The 18009-nt window shown below is 44.0% G+C and overlaps 2 protein-coding genes and 8 non-coding genes across 10 annotated transcripts; 1 reads left to right on the top strand and 9 right to left on the bottom strand.

Annotated features, from left to right (window-relative positions):
• Positions 1-4055: 4055 nt before the first annotated feature.
• LOC123472844 lies at positions 4056-4278 on the bottom strand. Its single transcript, XR_006647308.1, has one exon. It is a non-coding gene; the product is annotated as a small nucleolar RNA U3 (small nucleolar RNA).
• Positions 4279-5506: 1228 nt separating this feature from the next.
• On the top strand, positions 5507-6463 carry LOC123472504. The gene is made up of 3 exons (XM_045174094.1): positions 5507-5629; positions 5720-5883; positions 6265-6463. The coding sequence occupies exons 1-3, from the start codon at positions 5507-5509 to the stop codon at positions 6461-6463; spliced, it is 486 nt and encodes a 161-aa protein (XP_045030029.1).
• Positions 6464-10375: 3912 nt separating this feature from the next.
• LOC123472938 lies at positions 10376-10498 on the bottom strand. The gene has a single exon (XR_006647399.1). It is a non-coding gene; the product is annotated as a U5 spliceosomal RNA (small nuclear RNA).
• Positions 10499-10983: 485 nt separating this feature from the next.
• LOC123472907 lies at positions 10984-11125 on the bottom strand. The gene has a single exon (XR_006647370.1). It is a non-coding gene; the product is annotated as a U4 spliceosomal RNA (small nuclear RNA).
• A 391-nt stretch (positions 11126-11516) lies between these two features.
• On the bottom strand, positions 11517-11605 carry Trnah-gug. The gene is given in 2 exon segments: positions 11517-11551; positions 11569-11605. It is a non-coding gene; the product is annotated as a tRNA-His (tRNA).
• A 298-nt stretch (positions 11606-11903) lies between these two features.
• Positions 11904-12022, bottom strand: LOC123472856. The gene has a single exon (XR_006647320.1). It is a non-coding gene; the product is annotated as a 5S ribosomal RNA (ribosomal RNA).
• A 274-nt stretch (positions 12023-12296) lies between these two features.
• Positions 12297-12454, bottom strand: LOC123472730. The gene has a single exon (XR_006647211.1). It is a non-coding gene; the product is annotated as a U1 spliceosomal RNA (small nuclear RNA).
• A 649-nt stretch (positions 12455-13103) lies between these two features.
• LOC123472779 lies at positions 13104-13297 on the bottom strand. The gene has a single exon (XR_006647259.1). It is a non-coding gene; the product is annotated as a U2 spliceosomal RNA (small nuclear RNA).
• A 78-nt stretch (positions 13298-13375) lies between these two features.
• LOC123472389 lies at positions 13376-16596 on the bottom strand. Its single transcript, XM_045173800.1, has 4 exons — positions 16579-16596; positions 15308-16402; positions 14896-15235; positions 13376-14850 (listed from the first exon to the last, which is right to left on the bottom strand). Exons 1-4 carry the CDS (start codon positions 16594-16596, stop codon positions 13376-13378), a joined length of 2928 nt encoding a protein of 975 aa, XP_045029735.1.
• A 51-nt stretch (positions 16597-16647) lies between these two features.
• On the bottom strand, positions 16648-16833 carry LOC123472803. Its single transcript, XR_006647274.1, has one exon. It is a non-coding gene; the product is annotated as a U2 spliceosomal RNA (small nuclear RNA).
• Positions 16834-18009: the final 1176 nt, after the last annotated feature.

Below are 18009 nucleotides of genomic sequence, written 5' to 3'. Positions count from 1 at the left end.
GAGTCTTCTGACTGCTTTCAGGGAAATGCAAGAGATGTCATCGGCGATGACATGGGGAATGGGGATGGGAATGGGAATGGGGAATGGTACTTCTCTCTTTCCGTATCCTAGTCGTATTGTCTCCTCTAGTTGCGCCATAGCCACTTCGCAAACGGACTTGTCCTCGCTGTCTAGGAGTTGCATCGCTCTAGCTATAGTCCAAATATCAGCCTCCTCGGTCAAAGGAAGCATTCCAAGCCCCCCAACTCTTCTGTCTGCGTAGAAGAAAGCCGTGTTAGACGAGATTGGGACGTTGGTAACTCTGCGAAGAAAATCTCTGCATGCGACATCAAGGTCGTAGAGAGCACCCTTTTCCACCCTTCCTGACGCCAGATGATGAGACAGTGACGGTAGAAGACAACTCCTGTATACTTCTAACTTCTGCCAGGGAGCTAGGCCAGAATCTGCTACTTTAACTAGGTTTCGAGCTAATGAGGTGGTTGGACGAAAAGTCAGTCGAGCGCCTAGAGGTGTTCCTAGGTAGTTCTCCTGCTCGTCTTCGGCAAGGGGTCTGATTTCGGCGTCTCCGATTTTCAGCGTGTTGTCTGTAGCAGATTTTCCATTAATAAGTGTTAAGGACGTGCACTTACCTGGATTGAACTTCAAGCCTAGCGAGGTTGCCGTGTCCTCTATGGCATTGAGAGTTCTTTGCGTTTCTCGGATTGACGATCCTACAATGGCAATATCGTCCGCATATGCTGTAGTTGAGACCCTAGCTTGAAATGCTGAGAATCCGGTGTTATTTGATTTTGCTGTCCGTATGATGGGTTCAGCTGCCAGGTTGAATACTACGCTGCTTAATGGGTCGCCTTGTCGAACACCGGCCGTTGGATGAATCTGCACGGAATCTCGCCCAACAGCAAAATCCATGACGTTGTATGAGTAGATGTCGCTTAGGATGCGACGAAGCTCAGCTGGTATTGGTAGACTCTGAAATAGACAATTTAAAATCGGGTGAGGAATAGATCCAAAAGCATTGGAGAGGTCCAACCAGGCAATCACCATCTCCCTCTTGGACTGTTTCGCCTGTTCAATAACAGTGTGAAGGAGATGTGTGTGTTCCTGGATGCCTCGAACACCTGGTAGAAACCCTTTCTGCTCTGAAGAAATCCATCCTAGCTTCGTCGCAGTTGACATTATTCTTGCGGACAAAATTCCTGAGAAGATCTTGTACATTGTCGGAAGAAGGGATATTGGCCGAAAGTTCCCATAATCTGAGGAGTCACCTTTCTTGTAAATCGGAACGGTCCTCGAGGTCTTCCAGCAAGCTGGAATCCCATAAGTCCATACCGCGCGGTAGATGGAAGCTAGGATGTGACCGCTTGTGTCCAGTGCACGAAGGTGCCGATATTCCAATCCGTCTCGTCCAGGCGCGGTGTTGCAAGCTTTACCGAGTCTATGCTTGATTTCTTCTGGACTTGGAGGTGAGGAAAGAATTCTGAGCTCTTCAGATGTTGGGTTCTTCCATTCACATCTGTCAAAATGTTCTCTGGCGCAGTCAATCTGGTTAGTTGATGGTGGTGTTTGGGAGTAGGTTGATTCGAGGAAAGCAGAAGCCGAATCCTTGGTTCCCGTGTAGCCAATGGATTCCTCTTCTAATATTTTCCTTACGGCTCTGCGAGGATAGAGTGAGTAGAGGCGTTGAAGTTTGCCTTTTTCTCTGCTGCCTTTCTTCCTGAACGCCTTATTTTTTGTTGTTGTCGATTTTGGTTGCGATGGCTTCTTGTCCTCTCTGTTGATGTTGTGGGTCTTCTTGGTGCGGAGATTGTGTCTTCCGGTTTCGTTGAAAGCCTAAGCCACTCAACTGTGCATTCACTGAGGAGGGAATCAAGACCCTGCAAGGAGGTGCACAATTCTATCCTTGAAGCCCACAACCCCCTAAACTCGTCTTCTGTTCCCGCTACGTCGACGGTAGATACTGAGTTCACAAATTGGCTAGGAGATGATAAAGGGGAGGAAAAGGAAGTGTTTCGACTTGAACTAGAAGTGGAAGCTGGAGAACTAAGGGGTGTTTGGTTCGGATTGGGTGTTGGAATACGCAATGGTGAAGGGGACTGGAGATTGTGCTCTAGGTTAAGGATGATTGGTGGTGATATCTGGTGGGAAGTCATAGAACTTTGTGTAGTTGACGGGGTGGAACTACTGGAAATTAAGGAATTTCTGATGGATGGAAGAGAGAGGGTGGGTGAATGCGGTAAATTTGTTGAGAGGAAAGGGTTGGTAGAGGATGTGGATGAGTTAGGCGTGGTTTGTTGTGGGATTTTATGTACTTTATAGTGCTCTCTCATGGCATGCCCTTCCAGTTTGACGTTGCACGCTCTGCATTTCCATTTCCTTTTAGTGGACAAACCGTGTTCGCGCGCTATATGGTGTTCAATAGACTGCGCTGCAACTGTGCCTTGGGCCGTTGTATACCAACGGCACAGTGGACATCTGCAGTTTCCACAAGGATAGGGAAGGATGAGATCCTCTCCTGCAATTTCTGATTGCTGTATGGGAATGCTTTCATGGCCAGTGCTGTCATCACTAGGTGCTTCTTCGCACATAGCATGGTGTCTTTTGGCTCTGATACGTTCTTCAGAAATTTGATTGCACAATTGGCAATAATAATTTGTAACAACGATCAATCCATGTTTTGATTTTAAATGATCAATGGCATTTTTAACATGAGTCTTGGAACCATATCTACCGCTTAGACAGGGAGAGCACTTTAGAGTAGGAGGGACGGGAAAGGGAAGCTTAAGGATTCCATCTACGCAGTTATAGAAAAACAACTCAGTTATCGACTCCGTCATCATGAGCGTAACATTGTTGATTTCTTAACAGATTTTAGCAAGGGAATGGCGAAGGAGAAATAAAGGTTAGGCCAGACAGTCAAGTGTCTGGTTTTCTGAAGGTTAAGGTAAAGTCAGACAGTCAAATTTTTTGTTTTAGGGGTAGGTTACTGAAGGTCAGTGGTAAAAGTAGGTGTGAGTTTGGCCTAATTTAAGGAAAGAGCAATTTAGACAGATAAAATGACTTTAAATTTAAAAATGTTCAAAGTAAAAAAAAATTTCAAGATATGAATCAATGTTTACAATTACTAGCAATAGATTTACAGTTTACTATAGAGCCAATTTGTGAACTTGTTAGTATGTGGGCCTAACCGTGACGCACGTGTGGGGAATATGAAAAACGAGATGGGAATTGACGGCCGGATTGGATACCGGAAGACCGACGTCACAATTAACGCCGCGTAGTTTACGCCAAAAAACACCTTCTCGCCAGCTGCCGACGTAAGCGATTACCCAGCTGTCAAGGATTGAGAGACGAGGAAATTTTATACACTTTGATCTTAGCCAAAAGGCCGAGAAGCGATAACTGAAACTCAAGTTACTGGGTGTTATATGCCATACGGATCTCGAAAATATGGCTGATGAACAAAATGAGCAAACCACTATAAAAAAACGAAGAAAGTCACCAGGAAACCAGGCTGTTGCTAGAACCCTGCCTGGCACTGTTCGAAGCCAATACAACTCATTAGTTTTTATCTTCTCTTTTGATACAAATAGATTATTAGGCTAAAAGCTTCAAATATTATATTATATGTGAAGCTGGTGATTGCAATGCACTCTCCATTTGAGTCAATCAACTCCACCTAGTAGCAAACTCTGCACACTATGAACTATCAATGCAGCAGGAATGCATCAGAAAACATGTTGGATAGAATCCTGGAATACGTAACGCAGCTGTTTTTGCAGCAACCAAGTTAATGTTACGCAGAGACAACAACGAACAACAGGAAGAAATGTTACGTGAAGACATTAGCGAACGTCACATGTTTGAAATACTACGCCTGCCAATGTGCGAAATTCTTATTAAAGGGCACAGGATTCGATCAATGAAATCTACACATGGAAACGTTAGCTACTTTGATATCGATAACACGAAACGCTAAAGAGACGAGGCATTTGGGTTTAACGTTTTACGTATATCAGAGGAATCAATAAGTTCATTTTTCTATGCTTTGCTAAATTACCGCTCTGAAAACGCCGGTTTCCTTCCAGTGTGCCACAAAGGAACACCGAAAACGGTCCTCAATGGCGACGACCAGATACCACGCAAGTGGCTACGATCGCAACCTGTTTCACTCTCAGAAGCCAGCGTCATTACTCGTCATCGCGGGTTGATTGGAGAAATGTTTCTGGTGGGAAACAAGTCAAGATATACTACAGAAATGATCCTGTGAAGTATGATCTTAAAGTTGAAATAAACTTGCAAGAGAATAAATCGATTATGCAAAATGAAACAGCATTAATTAATCTATTCGTAAAATAACGTGGTTTTTATTGTTAACGAGTTCTTCCTAGAAGTGAATTATGTGGAAAAGTGCTACACAACGACACGGCGCGTTTTGTTCATTCAATACAAACAGCTGAAATGGCGAAACAATGACGGTATTTAGAGCACGGCGGAAATTAAAAGCAGTTTGTTGAGGGTCACTCGCCAATTTCTTATATCGCGCTTCATCCTAGAAATACAATCGGTCGTCAGACATTAATACTTCAGCTGGATGTGTCGCACGCATCTGTAATCCTGCTTCTGGGAGGCTTGATAGTGTGGATGACTTGAGACGAGGATTCCTACTTCGTGACCGTGCATGTTGATCAGGCGTCCGCACTAAGTTCGGCATCAACATGGACCCATTGAAGGAATTTAATGGGTGAAGGTTAGCTAAGGAGGAGCAAAACGGGCCAGGAAGGAAACTAAGAAGCCAAAAGTTCCCGTGTCGAGCAGTAGTAGGATCGCGCCCGTGAATGTACGACATGAATTAGCCTCGACGAAACAGTCAAACCTCTTTCTTTTTATTTCTATTAAGGAAAGTATGAGTTTCAATGGGTTTGTTTCTACTTCAAAAGTGAAATACTGCCACAACAATAAGCTCCACCCTAAATCTCTGAATCTGAAATATTGCAATTGGGTAAAAGAGTGAAAGCTCAAGTGATTGGCATGATTGCATCTGAATATCAACCCGCTCCGTTAAGCTCAATAACGATTCACTGTTATTGCCACAGCCCAAAGCTAATACTGAATAATAATCTGAATACCTAAATGTTGAATTGCAATTGAAGTTTCTAAGCGGCCATCGGGCGCTTCGTGTTGAGAAATAGCAAAATGTACTGGGTTGCCAAAACCCTAGTTGCTGTTTAGCAACCTCCCTCTCTCTGTATCGCTCCGCCGTTACCTCTCACCCCACTTACTTGATTTTTGTACTCTATACAGCAGAGTCTGTGACTCCACTGTATTACACTCTGAGAGAGTTCTATTATACACTTTGTGTCTCATCATTAATCTGGATTCGCCCCATTCATGTAAGTGAATCATGTTTCATGTTTTTGTGTGTTGAATACAAAAGATAGAAACCAGTCTGTGGGCATATTTCCAACAGGTTATGGGCCCAGGCACGTGTTCTCTATACTGATGCAACATGGATCTGTCTCGCAGACTAGACATAAAACACATTGACAAATTTGATGGCACTAACTACCAACAATGGAAGCACGGTCTCCTTATGGAGTTGGAATTGGTCGAGCTCCTAGATATTGTTGAGGTATTTAATATTTCAATTCTTGGTATTATACCAAATGCTGGTCACGCCAACATGTGACCAATGTTAATAATATTTCCTTCTTACACCCAGGGTTACGAACAGTGCCCCGATGAGATATTTGCCGATGATGCAAATTTTGTAGACGAGAATAATTATCCTATACCTACAAACATTGGCACTTTAAAAGAATGGAGAAAGAAAGACTGCATTGCAAGGACCATGATTTATCACACAAATGACAAAGAACGTCAGAAAGATGAATAGACTAAACATCGTCTTCACCTTAAGTAACACAGTAAAAGTAATGCGTGTTTTAATTTCCCTTAGGTCTAATTAACTGTCGTACTTCATTTGATATGTGGACAAGAATGTCCACTCAATACCTACAGCGGGCAGCTGACAATAAGCACCTGCTTCATAGAGAGTTCCTTTCGCTCGACTACAAAACAGGAGATGATATCATGACCCACGTCACGAACATCGAGACAATGGCATCCCAGCTATGGGATCTAGGTGTACACGTCAGCGACGATGAGATAATCGCAAAAATTGTTTGTACTCTCCCTGAATCGTTTAAACACATCGAAACAGCATGGGACAGCATGCCCATGAATGAGAAGACCATTGATGCCCTTAGGGCAAGACTCGTACAAGAAGAACGAAAAATTAAAAGGAGGAAGCCTGAAAGCAACGCAACAGGTCATAGTAATGAAGATGGTGCATTTATTGGCCAGCATCATTCTCACCGACAAGACAATCACAGAAGGCCGCCTAAGAAGTGCTCGAACTGTCCTAACTATACCAATCACTGGACCAGAGACTGCAGATTTATAAAACGTGGAGAGAATGGCCAAAATAGACCACCAGCAAAAAGACACAGAGCAAACCTAGCCGACGGAAAGGAAGATCATACAGCTTTCATCTCAACCTTTGGACTCATGTCTTTGTCAAACACACTTTGGTACGCAGACTCCGGCGCAACTCAGCATATGTCTGACCAGCGACAAAAATTCAAAAACTTTCAACCAATTAGTCCTGGCTCGAGAGCCATTCATGGAATAGGCAATAAAGTACTCTATGCCCACGGAGTTGGTGATGTGCCTATCTACGCCACCATAAACGGAAGCAAGCACAAAGGAACTATAAAGAATGTCCTATTCGTGCCAGACATTGAGAGTCAGCCTCCTCTCGATCCCCACTATAACCGAGCTTGGTTTTGAGGTCTACTTCCAACAACGAGACATTCGAATCACCCGCGGCGGAGAAATATTTATGACTGGAAGGCGACTTGGTGAAACCCTATATCAACTCGACATCACTTCACAAGAAAAAATAGCTGATGAAACAAACATCGAAGCCAAAGTCGCCAGTACAAACGCAACAACATTCGCAATATGGCACGAACGATTCGCTCATGTGAATTACGCCACCATGCAACGAATGATCAAAACTCAATGCGGTAACAGGTCTAAACGTCGTGGGCAGCACCTCACACAAAGAAGACTGTACAGCCTGCATAATCGGAAAAATGTCGCGTCTTCCGTTTCCAAAAGGAAGAACCAGAGCTGGACAAGTTGGAGGAATCGTCCATTCAGACCTAGTTGGTCCATTTCAAGTAGCGACCCCAAACGGAAAACTGTACTACGTCATATTCAAAGATGACTTTAGTGGATATAAAGTGGCATACTTCATGAAAAACAAGTCCGAAACAGAAGAATGTTTTAAAGAATACGTGGAAAAGATGTTTACTGAGACTCGACAGTGCCCTCGCATACTACGCTCAGACAATGGGGGCGAGTATACAAGTAACTCTTTCCGGAAATGGCTCTCCACCAAAGGTATCATTCACCAAACATCTGCAGCTCATACACCACAACAGAATGGCGTATCTGAACGCGATAATCGAACTACAGTGGAAGGTGCCCGAACTGAGCTACACGCCAAGAATACACCCCTCTACCTATGGGCAGCTGCGATCAACTATACAATTTACACTCTTAATCGGACGCTTCATCATGACACAATAATAACGCCTTATGAAATTTGGCATGCCAAGAAGCCGGACGTATCCCATCTCAGAGTGTTCGGCACCAAAGCCTTCGCACATGTCCCAGACGCTGACAGGCGTAAGCTCGAACCAAAAGCAGTTGAAGGTCTCTTCATCGGCTACTGCGAACAGACCAAAGCATACATCATTCACATCTCAAAAGAAAGGAGAAATATGATTAGTCGAGACGTAAAATTTTTTGGTGAAAAGAGCTCTGTTACAGAGCCCAGCGATGACATGCAGATTGATCCAACAAATCCCGCAGACGAAAATTTCGACAAACCGATTTCTCAACCTAAAACCATTACTGAGCCCCAAATAAGAAAATCAGCGAGAGGCCTGGTTCCAAAGAAGCAGTGGCCGGTAGCCCTAGCAACCCCGCACCTTAATACTGATGGCCAGAATGACCAGATAAACTGCCCCAAACCAAACAGCAACACGTCTTTAATGCAAGACGCACTCAACATTTTATATCAAGAACCCGGCAGCTACACAGAAGCAATGGCATCGCCGTTTGCCGACAAGTGGAAAGAAGGAATGGATTCCGAAATCCAATCTCTACGCTCGAATAAGACCTGGACACTAGTTGAACTACCCTCATCACATTCCGCTATACCCAGCAGGTGGCAGTATAAAGCAAAACGTGACAAAGAAGGTAAAATCACCAGATTTAAAGCTAGATTCGTGGCAAAAGGATTTAAACAGAAATACGGAGTCGACTATCACGAAACTTATGCTCCGGTCGTCCGATATGACTCGCTGCGAGTAATTCTCGCCCTCACAGCTTCACGCAATCTACAGCTTCTCCAGATCGACGTTCAGACAGCTTTTCTGTATGGAGAGCTCGACCAGAAAATCTACATTAAACAACCCGAAGGCTATGTCACCCCTGGTCATGAAAACTTCGTATGTCTACTTCACAAAGGACTCTATGGCCTGAAACAATCGTCGCGCCTATGGTACCAGAAACTCCAATCATCTCTTACACAACTAGACTTCAAACAAAGTGAAGCAGATCCATGTGTATACACTCGCGAAACAGAAGGTGCGTTCATCATTCTCGCTGTATGGGTCGACGACGGTCTCTTAGCTTTTGATGATCAGACCACTGCAACCACCATCATTCATCACCTTCAGAGTGAGTACAAGATGACATGTAGCCCTGCAGAGCATTTTGTGGGTCTGGTAATCAATCACGACAGACAAAACCGGAAGCTATACCTCTCATCACCACAGTACATCGAAAAGGTGCTAACCAAATTCAACATGACTGAGTGTAACAGTATCGGCACTCCATCCGACAAGAGCGCTCGTCTATCTGCCTCCATGTCACCCACTACTGACATTTCAAAAGCCGCCATGAGCAAAATACCGTACCGCGAGAGTGTAGGAAGCCTTATGTACGCAGCCATCACATACCGCCCGGAGATCGCGCACTCTGTTAATCAGCTGGCCCAATTCTGCGAGAACCCCGGAGAGCCACACTGGAAGGGAATCAAGAGAATTCTCAAGTATCTTGCATCTACGCGAAAACACGGACTATGCTATTCCGGACAAAACACAAACCCCGACACAATTGTGGCTTTCTCTGATGCAGATTATGCCGGAAATGTCGATACGCGCCGATCAACTTCAGGATTTGTTTTCATCCTAAACGGAGCAGCAGTGACCTGGTCTAGCCGCCGGCAAAATTGCGTTGCTCTTTCAACAATGGAGTCTGAATATATAGCTGCAAGTGAAGCATCAAGAGAAGCTGTTTGGCTCCGACGCTTGCTGGATCAAATCGGCATACGCCAAGAGAGACCAACAATCCTAAATTGTGACAACAAGAGTGCTATAGCACTTGCCCACAATCCTGAACATCACACACGATCCAAGCACATAGATGTCCGCCTTCACTACATCCGCGAACAGGTGATCAACGAGACTGTCAAAATCAACCACGTAAGCTCAAATAATCAACTTGCAGACATACTCACAAAGCCGCTGGAAGAAACTCGCTTCGCTCATCTAAGAGCTTCCATTGGAATTATTGAGGTACCGCATTGTCACTAGCCAGTTCATTTTGAGAAGGTGTGTTGAGAAATAGCAAAATGTACTGGGTTGCCAAACCCTAGTTGCTGTTTAGCAGCCTCCCTCTCTCTGTATCGCTCCGCCGTTACCTCTCACCCCACTTACTTGATTTTTGTACTCTATACAGCAGAGTCTGTGACTCCACTGTATTACACTCTGAGAGAGTTCTATTATACACTTTGTGTCTCATCATTAATCTGGATTCGCCCCATTCATGTAAGTGAATCATGTTTCATGTTTTTGTGTGTTGAATACAAAAGATAGAAACCAGTCTGTGGGCATATTTCCAACACTTCGCGCCCTCGGCCGCGTTTTCAACTTGTGCGTATGGAACAGTGGTGTTTGCATACAATTTTAATGATTTGGAAAAGCATGAAATGGAGTGACCTGAATACTTATATGTTGAACTGCATCTAAAGTTTGCGGCCATCGGGCGCTTCGCGCCCTCGGCCGCGTTTTCAACCAACTTCAACGGATCGCTAAGATGGCGGTGTAATTTACCTTTTCTTGATAAACATGAAATGGAGGAATCTTAGTATTCTTTTATTCTCCAATTACATTGAAAATATTTTGCTTTCATCTCTCTACTGACTTATTAACGAGAATTTATTTATTTATCTTTGAGGTGCCCAGTCTAAAGACCAGGCGTTCGAAAAATAAGTCATATAGACTCATCAGTGCTCCTAACCACGGAAATCTTTAGTAAAAGGCGAAAGATTTATCCGGGTATTGATTAGAAACCAGAGTGATTAACAACTGAAATCAGTTGGTCTTTCTTCATTTCCCAACTTCATACCACTTTGGTAAAGTCACGGCAATAAACAGACATATTCAACCGTAATGCGACGACTATTTTCTGTTAGATTTGAAACAGTCACTAAAAAACTTCATGCTGTATAAAGCTCATGTAAAAATAGTTTCCTCTTTTGATTTTCAACTGAGTTAACTTAAGCTGATTGAAACATAAACGAAGTCTAAGGCAAACGGGGTGGGTAAGCTGAATTGGGAAAGGAGACGAAACGTATTTGTTCTGCAAGTCCTTTAGTTTTTTTATTTGGGGTGGGGGGGAATCCATCCGCTAAGTTGAACAAACACGATTCTATAGACAGAAATTCAGGTTTCCCAACCTTTGATATATGTAGGATTGATTAACCAATCGCTTACTAAAGGTTGATCAAACAGGCAACACTAAACAATAACCGAACACAGTGTTAACGTTCTTTAAGAGAATCTGCTCCTGCTGGAGCTGTCAAAAATTGCCGACAACAAAGAATGTTTCACTTCATCGTGGCGGGGTAATGGTTAAAGTTTTCAACTAGCAATAATCACACCTCGGGAGACCCTCATTGGTTATGATATTGCCACTGCGCAAAGCTAAATTTCCCATGAGAGAGCCCTACTACTTGAACCTTTTTCTTGTCGATTCCGCACGGACGTTGACACCAAAAGCATCAGGCAAGGTACTGCTTTTCGATTAAACTAATCATTTTGCTGCTTTCCTTTTTACACTCACATACCTATAAAGAATATAGTTCATTTTACGAATATTTCACATATTGCCATACAACACCGTTGAGTAGTAAAATTCATGCAAATTACGATGCATTTCGCCAGCTCAAGTGAACGCACAGGAATTGTTTCAGTTTACAGGTCAATTTTGCTGAACCCATTCCCGTTTACTTAACCATAAAATCAGTAAAAACCTACAACAACTGAACGAAAATTACGCAGTTGCTATCTCATTGGGCTTTTCCACTAGCTTTGAAATGCCGTGACCAGGATTCGAACCTGGGTTACTACGGTTTTACGCTATCAGACCCCACAACGTAGGGTCCTAACCACTAGACGATCACGGCCAAATTGAAACGTTTCAATACACGTTAACGTTTCCACACAATCAAATTGTGGATAATAAATATATGGTGTTGGTTATGTTAAAATCTGACTTATTTTAGAATCCCAAGCGGTCACCCAGCCAAGTACTAACGGGACCCGACGTAGCTTAACTTCCGGGAGCTGACGAGACCGGGTGAGTTCTACGTGGTATGGCCGTTGACGGTATTGAATGTAAAATTTACAATGCAAATGTCCGAACTGTTTTTCGCGTGATTCACTTATTGGCGATAAAAAACATACTGAATTTAAAAAAAGCAATGCCAACAGCATCCCGTATTCCCAAGCGGTCACCCATCCAAGTACTAACGGGACCCGACGTAGCTTAACTTCCGGGAGCTGACGAGACCGGGTGAGTTCTACGTGGTATGGCCGTTGACAGTATTGAATGTAAAATTTACAACGCATATGTCCGAATCGTTGTTGGCGTACATCAATCATCACAAAGTATCCGCCTTTTTAACGTTTAGGCATCATAAGTGACTTTCTTATCGGGCTTGACCAATGCATTCTTTGCGCTTCCCTTAATGGTTTGCATATTTAAATAGAGAATAACCCCTTTAATGCGGTGGTTTTGATCGCACAGTGACTCCTTTATCAAGTGAAAAGTATCCGTTCAAGTCTGCTTCACTTAGTATTATAGATTCTGCTGCTCAGGGGACGGCGCGAACGCTGTCCCCCACTGCCAAAAATTGTACTCCCGAGTTAATCACATTTGGATTAATCGCAAGGGTCAGCCCATCCTTAGGGCAATGGAAAGGCCTCACCCTGAAGGAACCACCTTAGTGATCATGGTTGCCTCTGACTGGTTTAGAGGCTCGTTATCGTAAGTATGACTTTAGTAAATACTTGGCGATTTCTCATAGTTTTTTGGTAGACAAACAATAACGACGAAGTACACTAAATCATAGAGCTCAACAAAGAACTATCGCACGTGGAATTACGTATAAAACTAAAAAATGGGATTGAGCATAGTTGATCCTATAAAGCTCTTATTTAAAAAATCGAAAACCTACAGCCATTTCTGGGTTAGAAGAGAAATGCTCCCATTTGGGAAAACTTCTTCCTCCCAAATGGAGACGTCGAATTGCGCTGTTTTTTCGTCTTTACTGCTCAACTGATCTAAACAACAATATTCATAAGAGACATGTCTGCATTTCAGATTGCCGTTCACTCAATTAAACTCGAACCCATTTGAATGGTTAGCTCTAAAAAAAACTCGTTCCCTTTGAGGGACACAACTTGTTGGGCTGCAATTATTTAACCATGTTCCATACCTAGTGAAAGCTGTCGAAAGATACATTTTCAGCAGCCAAATGACTTCCGATGGAATAGTGATAGGTTGAGGATAAGAAAGTATGTTGATATAGTGTATATGTCATTTTTTCCACCTCATTATGATGCGAGAAACTTAAAGAAGAGCACTCAGAAATTGATTTAATTCAGAAAAACATCCCTTTTAAGGGGTGAGCCGAGCCCGGAGGTACTGCAATACCGGGTCAACCCGTGGCAGGATCAATGCAAGCATTGATTTCCCACCGAATTCCAAAAATCAGTTTAATATTCTGGGGTTCATTTGAACCCGTATCAGATATTAAGCTGATAAGAACAGATTTTATGCTTTGTATTTTCCAATGGACTGGGAATAAAGCTGTATACAATTAGGTTTTTACATTAATATGTAAAGGGAAAAAGTTCGCGAGACGACGTGTCAACGCTACGTTAAAAAACCCTTAAAGAGAATGTTGCAGAAGACTGTTGTCTTCTGTTTCTTCATCTTCTTCGGGCGGTGGATCGCTTCCTTCTGTTTGATAAGCCAAGTGCTTTGCTATTATTCTGGTCGTTCCTTGTATGGCCAAGAGTTTCATCTTCCTCTTCAGGTTGTTCCATCGTCTTCCAGGAATGCTGAGGGCTAGAGATATGGCGTCGTTGCTCGGAAGCCAGGACCCGAGAGAACCAACGACTAGAGGAAGTACAGATCCAAGGTCTTTGTACTTCTCTATCTTCTTATTCCTTGCCCTCTCTAACCCATCTGCAAAGCTGATTGGCACCGTCACGTCAATAATGATAGCTGGGTTCGTCGATGTTACGACGATGTCAGGTCGCATTCCGGTGGAGTCAATTGCCCGATTGACGGAAACGGAGTGGCCGAGCGCCTCCGCTTCTGTCACCATTAGATCTAAGATAGAATTATGTCTATTAATGGATAGAGCTGAATTGACTTGGCAACAGCAGACGACATGGTCTGTTGTTTCCAATTTGCCACAACCAAGACGACATGTCTTGTTTGTGGACTTAGATCCTGGACACCCTCTAACTGGAAGTCTTCCAAGTCTGGCTTGGTGGAGGTAGTGCCATTCTTGAAATGTTAGAGGTGTTCTGCAGGAGATGAGTGCTGCTGTGTCCTTCGCCATGTCGAGTGCAAACCCGGTTGCAACCTTCCCTTGTTGCTCTGAAAGTAGCCTTGACGTCCATCTTCCTCTCAGGGCGGTTCGGAGTCCTCTGACTGCTTTCAGGGAAATGCAAGAGATGTCATCGGCGATGATTTTGGAGTACTGTTCGCCGGATACATCAATCTTGATCCTCTTCAAGTGGCCAGGTGCCCTCCTCGAACGCGTCCAGAGGTTCATGGATGCTCCTCCATGTCTTATGGCACCAAGTCCTTTGTCCATTGACCCTGCCAAGTATTCGTTAATTGGTATGGGGAATGGTACTTCTCTCTTTCCGTATCCTAGTCGTATTGTCTCCTCCAGTTGCGCCATAGCCACTTCGCTAACGGACTTGTCCTCGCTGTCTAGGAGTTGCATCGCTCTAGCTATGGTCCAGATATCAGCCTCCTCGGTCAAAGGAAGCATTCCAAGCCCCCCAACTCTTCTGTCTGCGTAGAAGAAAGCTGTGTTAGACGAGATAGGGACGTTGGCAACTCTGCGTAGAAAATCTCTGCATGCGACATCCAGGTCGTAGAGAGCACCCTTTTCCACCCTTCCTGACGCCAGATGATGAGACAGCGATGGTAGAAGACAACTCCTGTATACTTCTAACTTCTGCCAGGGAGCTAAACCAGAATCTGCTACTTTAATTAAGTTTTGAGCTAAAGAGGTGGTTGGACGAAAGGTCAGGCGAGCTCCTAGAGGTGTTCCTAGGTAGTCCTCTTGATCGTCTTCTGCCAGGGGTCTGATTTCGGCGTCTCCGATTTTCAGCGAGTTGTCTGTAACAGATTTTCCGTTAATAAGTGTTAAGGACGTGCACTTACCTGGATTGAACTTCAAGCCTAGCGAGTTTGCCGTGTCCTCTACGGCATTGAGAGTTCTTTGCGTTTCTCGGATTGACGATCCTACAATGGCAATATCGTCCGCATATGCTGTAGTTGAGACCCTAGCTTGAAACGCTGAAAATCCGGTGTTATTTGATTTTGCCGTCCGTATGATGGGTTCAGATGCCAGGTTGAATACCACGCTGCTTAATGGGTCGCCTTGTCGAACACCAGCCGTTGGATGAATCTGCACGGAATCTTGCCCAACAGCAAACTCCATGATGTTGTTTGAGTAGATATCGCTTAGGATGCGACGAAGCTCAGCTGGTATTGGTAGACTCTGAAATAGACAATTTAAAATTGGGTGAGGAATGGATCCAAAAGCATTAGAGAGGTCCAACCAGGCAATCACCATCTCCCTCTTGGACTGTTTCGCCTGTTCGATAACAGTGTGAAGGAGATGTGTGTGTTCCTGGATGCCTCGAACACCTGGTAGAAACCCTTTTTGCTCTGACGAAATCCATCCTAGCTTCGTCGCAGTTGACATTATTCTTGAGGACAAAATTCCGGAGAAGATCTTGTACATTGTCGGAAGAAGGGATATTGGCCGAAAGTTCCCATAATCTGAGGAGTCACCTTTCTTGTATATCGGAACGGTCCTCGAGGTCTTCCAGCAAGCTGGAATCCCATAAGTCCATACCGCGCGGTAGATGGAAGCTAGGAGATGACCGCTTGTGTCCAGTGCACGAAGGTGCCGATATTCCAAGCCGTCTCGTCCAGGCGCGGTGTTGCAAGCTTTACCGAGTCTATGCTTGATTTCTTCTGCACTTGGAGGTGAGGAAAGAATTCTGAGCTCTTCAGATGTTGGGTTCTTCCATTCACATCTGTCGAAATGGGCTCTCGCGCAGTCAACCTGGTTAGTTGATGGTGGTGTTTGGGAGTAGGTTGATTCGAGGAAAGCAGCAGCCAAATCCTTGGTTCCCGTGTAGCCAATGGATTTCTCTTCTAATATTTTCCTTACGGCTCTGCGAGGATAGAGTGAGTAGAGGCGTTGAAGTTTGCCTTTTTCCTCTGCTGCCTTTCTTCCTGAACGCCTTATTTTTTGTTGTTGTCGATTTTGGTTGCGATGGCTTCTTGTCCTCTCTGTTGATGTTGTTTGTCTTCTTGGTGCGGAGATTGTGTCTTCCGGTTTCGTTGAAAGCCTAAGCCACTCAACTGTGCATTCATGGAGGAGGGAATCAAGACCCTGCAGGGAGGTGCACAATTCTATCCTTGAAGCCCACAACCCCCTAAACTCGTCTTCTGTTCCCGCTACGTCGACGGTAGATACTGAGTTCACAAGTTGGCTAGGAGATGATAAGGGGGAGGAAAAGGAAGTGTTTCGACTCGAACTAGAAGTGGAAGCCGGAGAACTAAGGGGTGTTTGGCTCGGATTAGGTGTTGGAATACGCAATGGTGAAGGGGAATGGAGATTAGGCTCTAGGTTAAGGATGATTGGTGATGATATCTGGTGGGAAGCAATAGAACTTTTTGCGTAGTTGACGGGGTGGAACTACTGGAGATTAAGGAATTTCTTATGGATGCAAGAGAGAGGGTGGGTGAATGTGGTAAGTTTATTGAGAGCAAAGGGTTGGTAGAGGATATTGATGAATTAGGCGTGGTTTGTTGTGGGATTCTATGTACTGTATAGTGCTCTCTCATGGCATGCCCTTCTAGTATGACGTTGCACGCTCTGCATTTCCATTTCCTTTTAGTGGACAAACCGTGTTCGCGCGCTATATGGTGTTCAATATAAATATCAATGCAAGCATTGATTTCCCACCGAATTCCAAAAATCAGTTTAATATTCTGGGGTTCATTTGAACCCGTATCAGATATTAAGCTGATAAGAACAGATTTTATGCTTTGTATTTTCCAATGGACTGGGAATAAAGCTGTATACAATTAGGTTTTTACATTAATATGTAAAGGGAAAAAGTTCGCGAGACGACGTGTCAACGCTACGTTAAAAAACCCTTAAAGAGAATGTTGCAGAAGACTGTTGTCTTCTGTTTCTTCATCTTCTTCGGGCGGTGGATCGCTTCCTTCTGTTTGATAGGCCAAGTGCTTTGCTATTATTCTGGTTGTTCCTTGTATGGCCAAGAGTTTCATCTTCCTCTTCAGGTTGTTCCATCGTCTTCCAGGAATGCTGAGGGCTAGAGATATGGCGTCGTTGCTCGGAAGCCAGGACCCGAGAGAACCAACGACTAGAGGAAGTACAGATCCAAGGTCTTTGTACTTCTCTATCTTCTTATTCCTTGCCCTCTCTAACCCTTCTGCACTGCTGAGTGGCACCGTCACGTCAATAATGATAGCTGGGTTCGTCGATGTTACGACGATGTCAGGTCGCATTCCGGTGGAGTCAATTGCCCGATTGACGGAAACGGAGTGGCCGAGCGCCTCCGCTTCTGTCACCATTAGATCCAAGATAGAATTATGTCTATTAATGGATAGAGCTGAATTGACTTGGCAACAGCAGACGACATGGTCTGTTGTTTCCAATTTGCCACAACCAAGACGACATGTCTTGTTTGATCTTGTACTACACTTTGATCTTAGCCAAAAGGCCGAGAAGCGATAACTGAAACTCAAGTTACTGGGTGTTATATGCCATACGGATCTCGAAAATATGGCTGATGAACAAAATGAGCAAACCACTATCGAAAAACGAAGAAAGTCACCAGGAAACCGGGCTGTTGCTAGAACCCTGCCTGGCACTGTTCGAAGCCAATACAACTCATTAGTTTTTATCTTCTCTTTTGATACAAATAGATTATTAGGCTAAAAGGTTCAAATATTATATTATATGTGAAGCTGGTGATTGCAATGCACTCTCCATTTGAGTCAATCAACTCCACCTAGTAGCAAACTCTGCACACTATGAACTATCAATGCAGCAGGAATGCATCAGAAAACATGTTGGATAGAATCCTGGAATACGTAACGCAGCTGTTTTTGCAGCAACCAAGTTAATGTTACGCAGAGACAACAACGAACAACAGGAAGAAATGTTACGTGAAGACATTAGCGAACGTCACATGTTTGAAATACTACGCCTGCCAATGTGTGAAATTC

This window comes from Daphnia magna, linkage group LG5, assembly GCF_020631705.1.
Source record: "Daphnia magna isolate NIES linkage group LG5, ASM2063170v1.1, whole genome shotgun sequence".
NCBI lineage: Eukaryota > Metazoa > Arthropoda > Branchiopoda > Diplostraca > Daphniidae > Daphnia > Daphnia magna.
The sequence above is the reverse complement of the archived record's forward strand: the minus strand, read 5'-3'. Positions and strand labels throughout refer to the sequence as shown.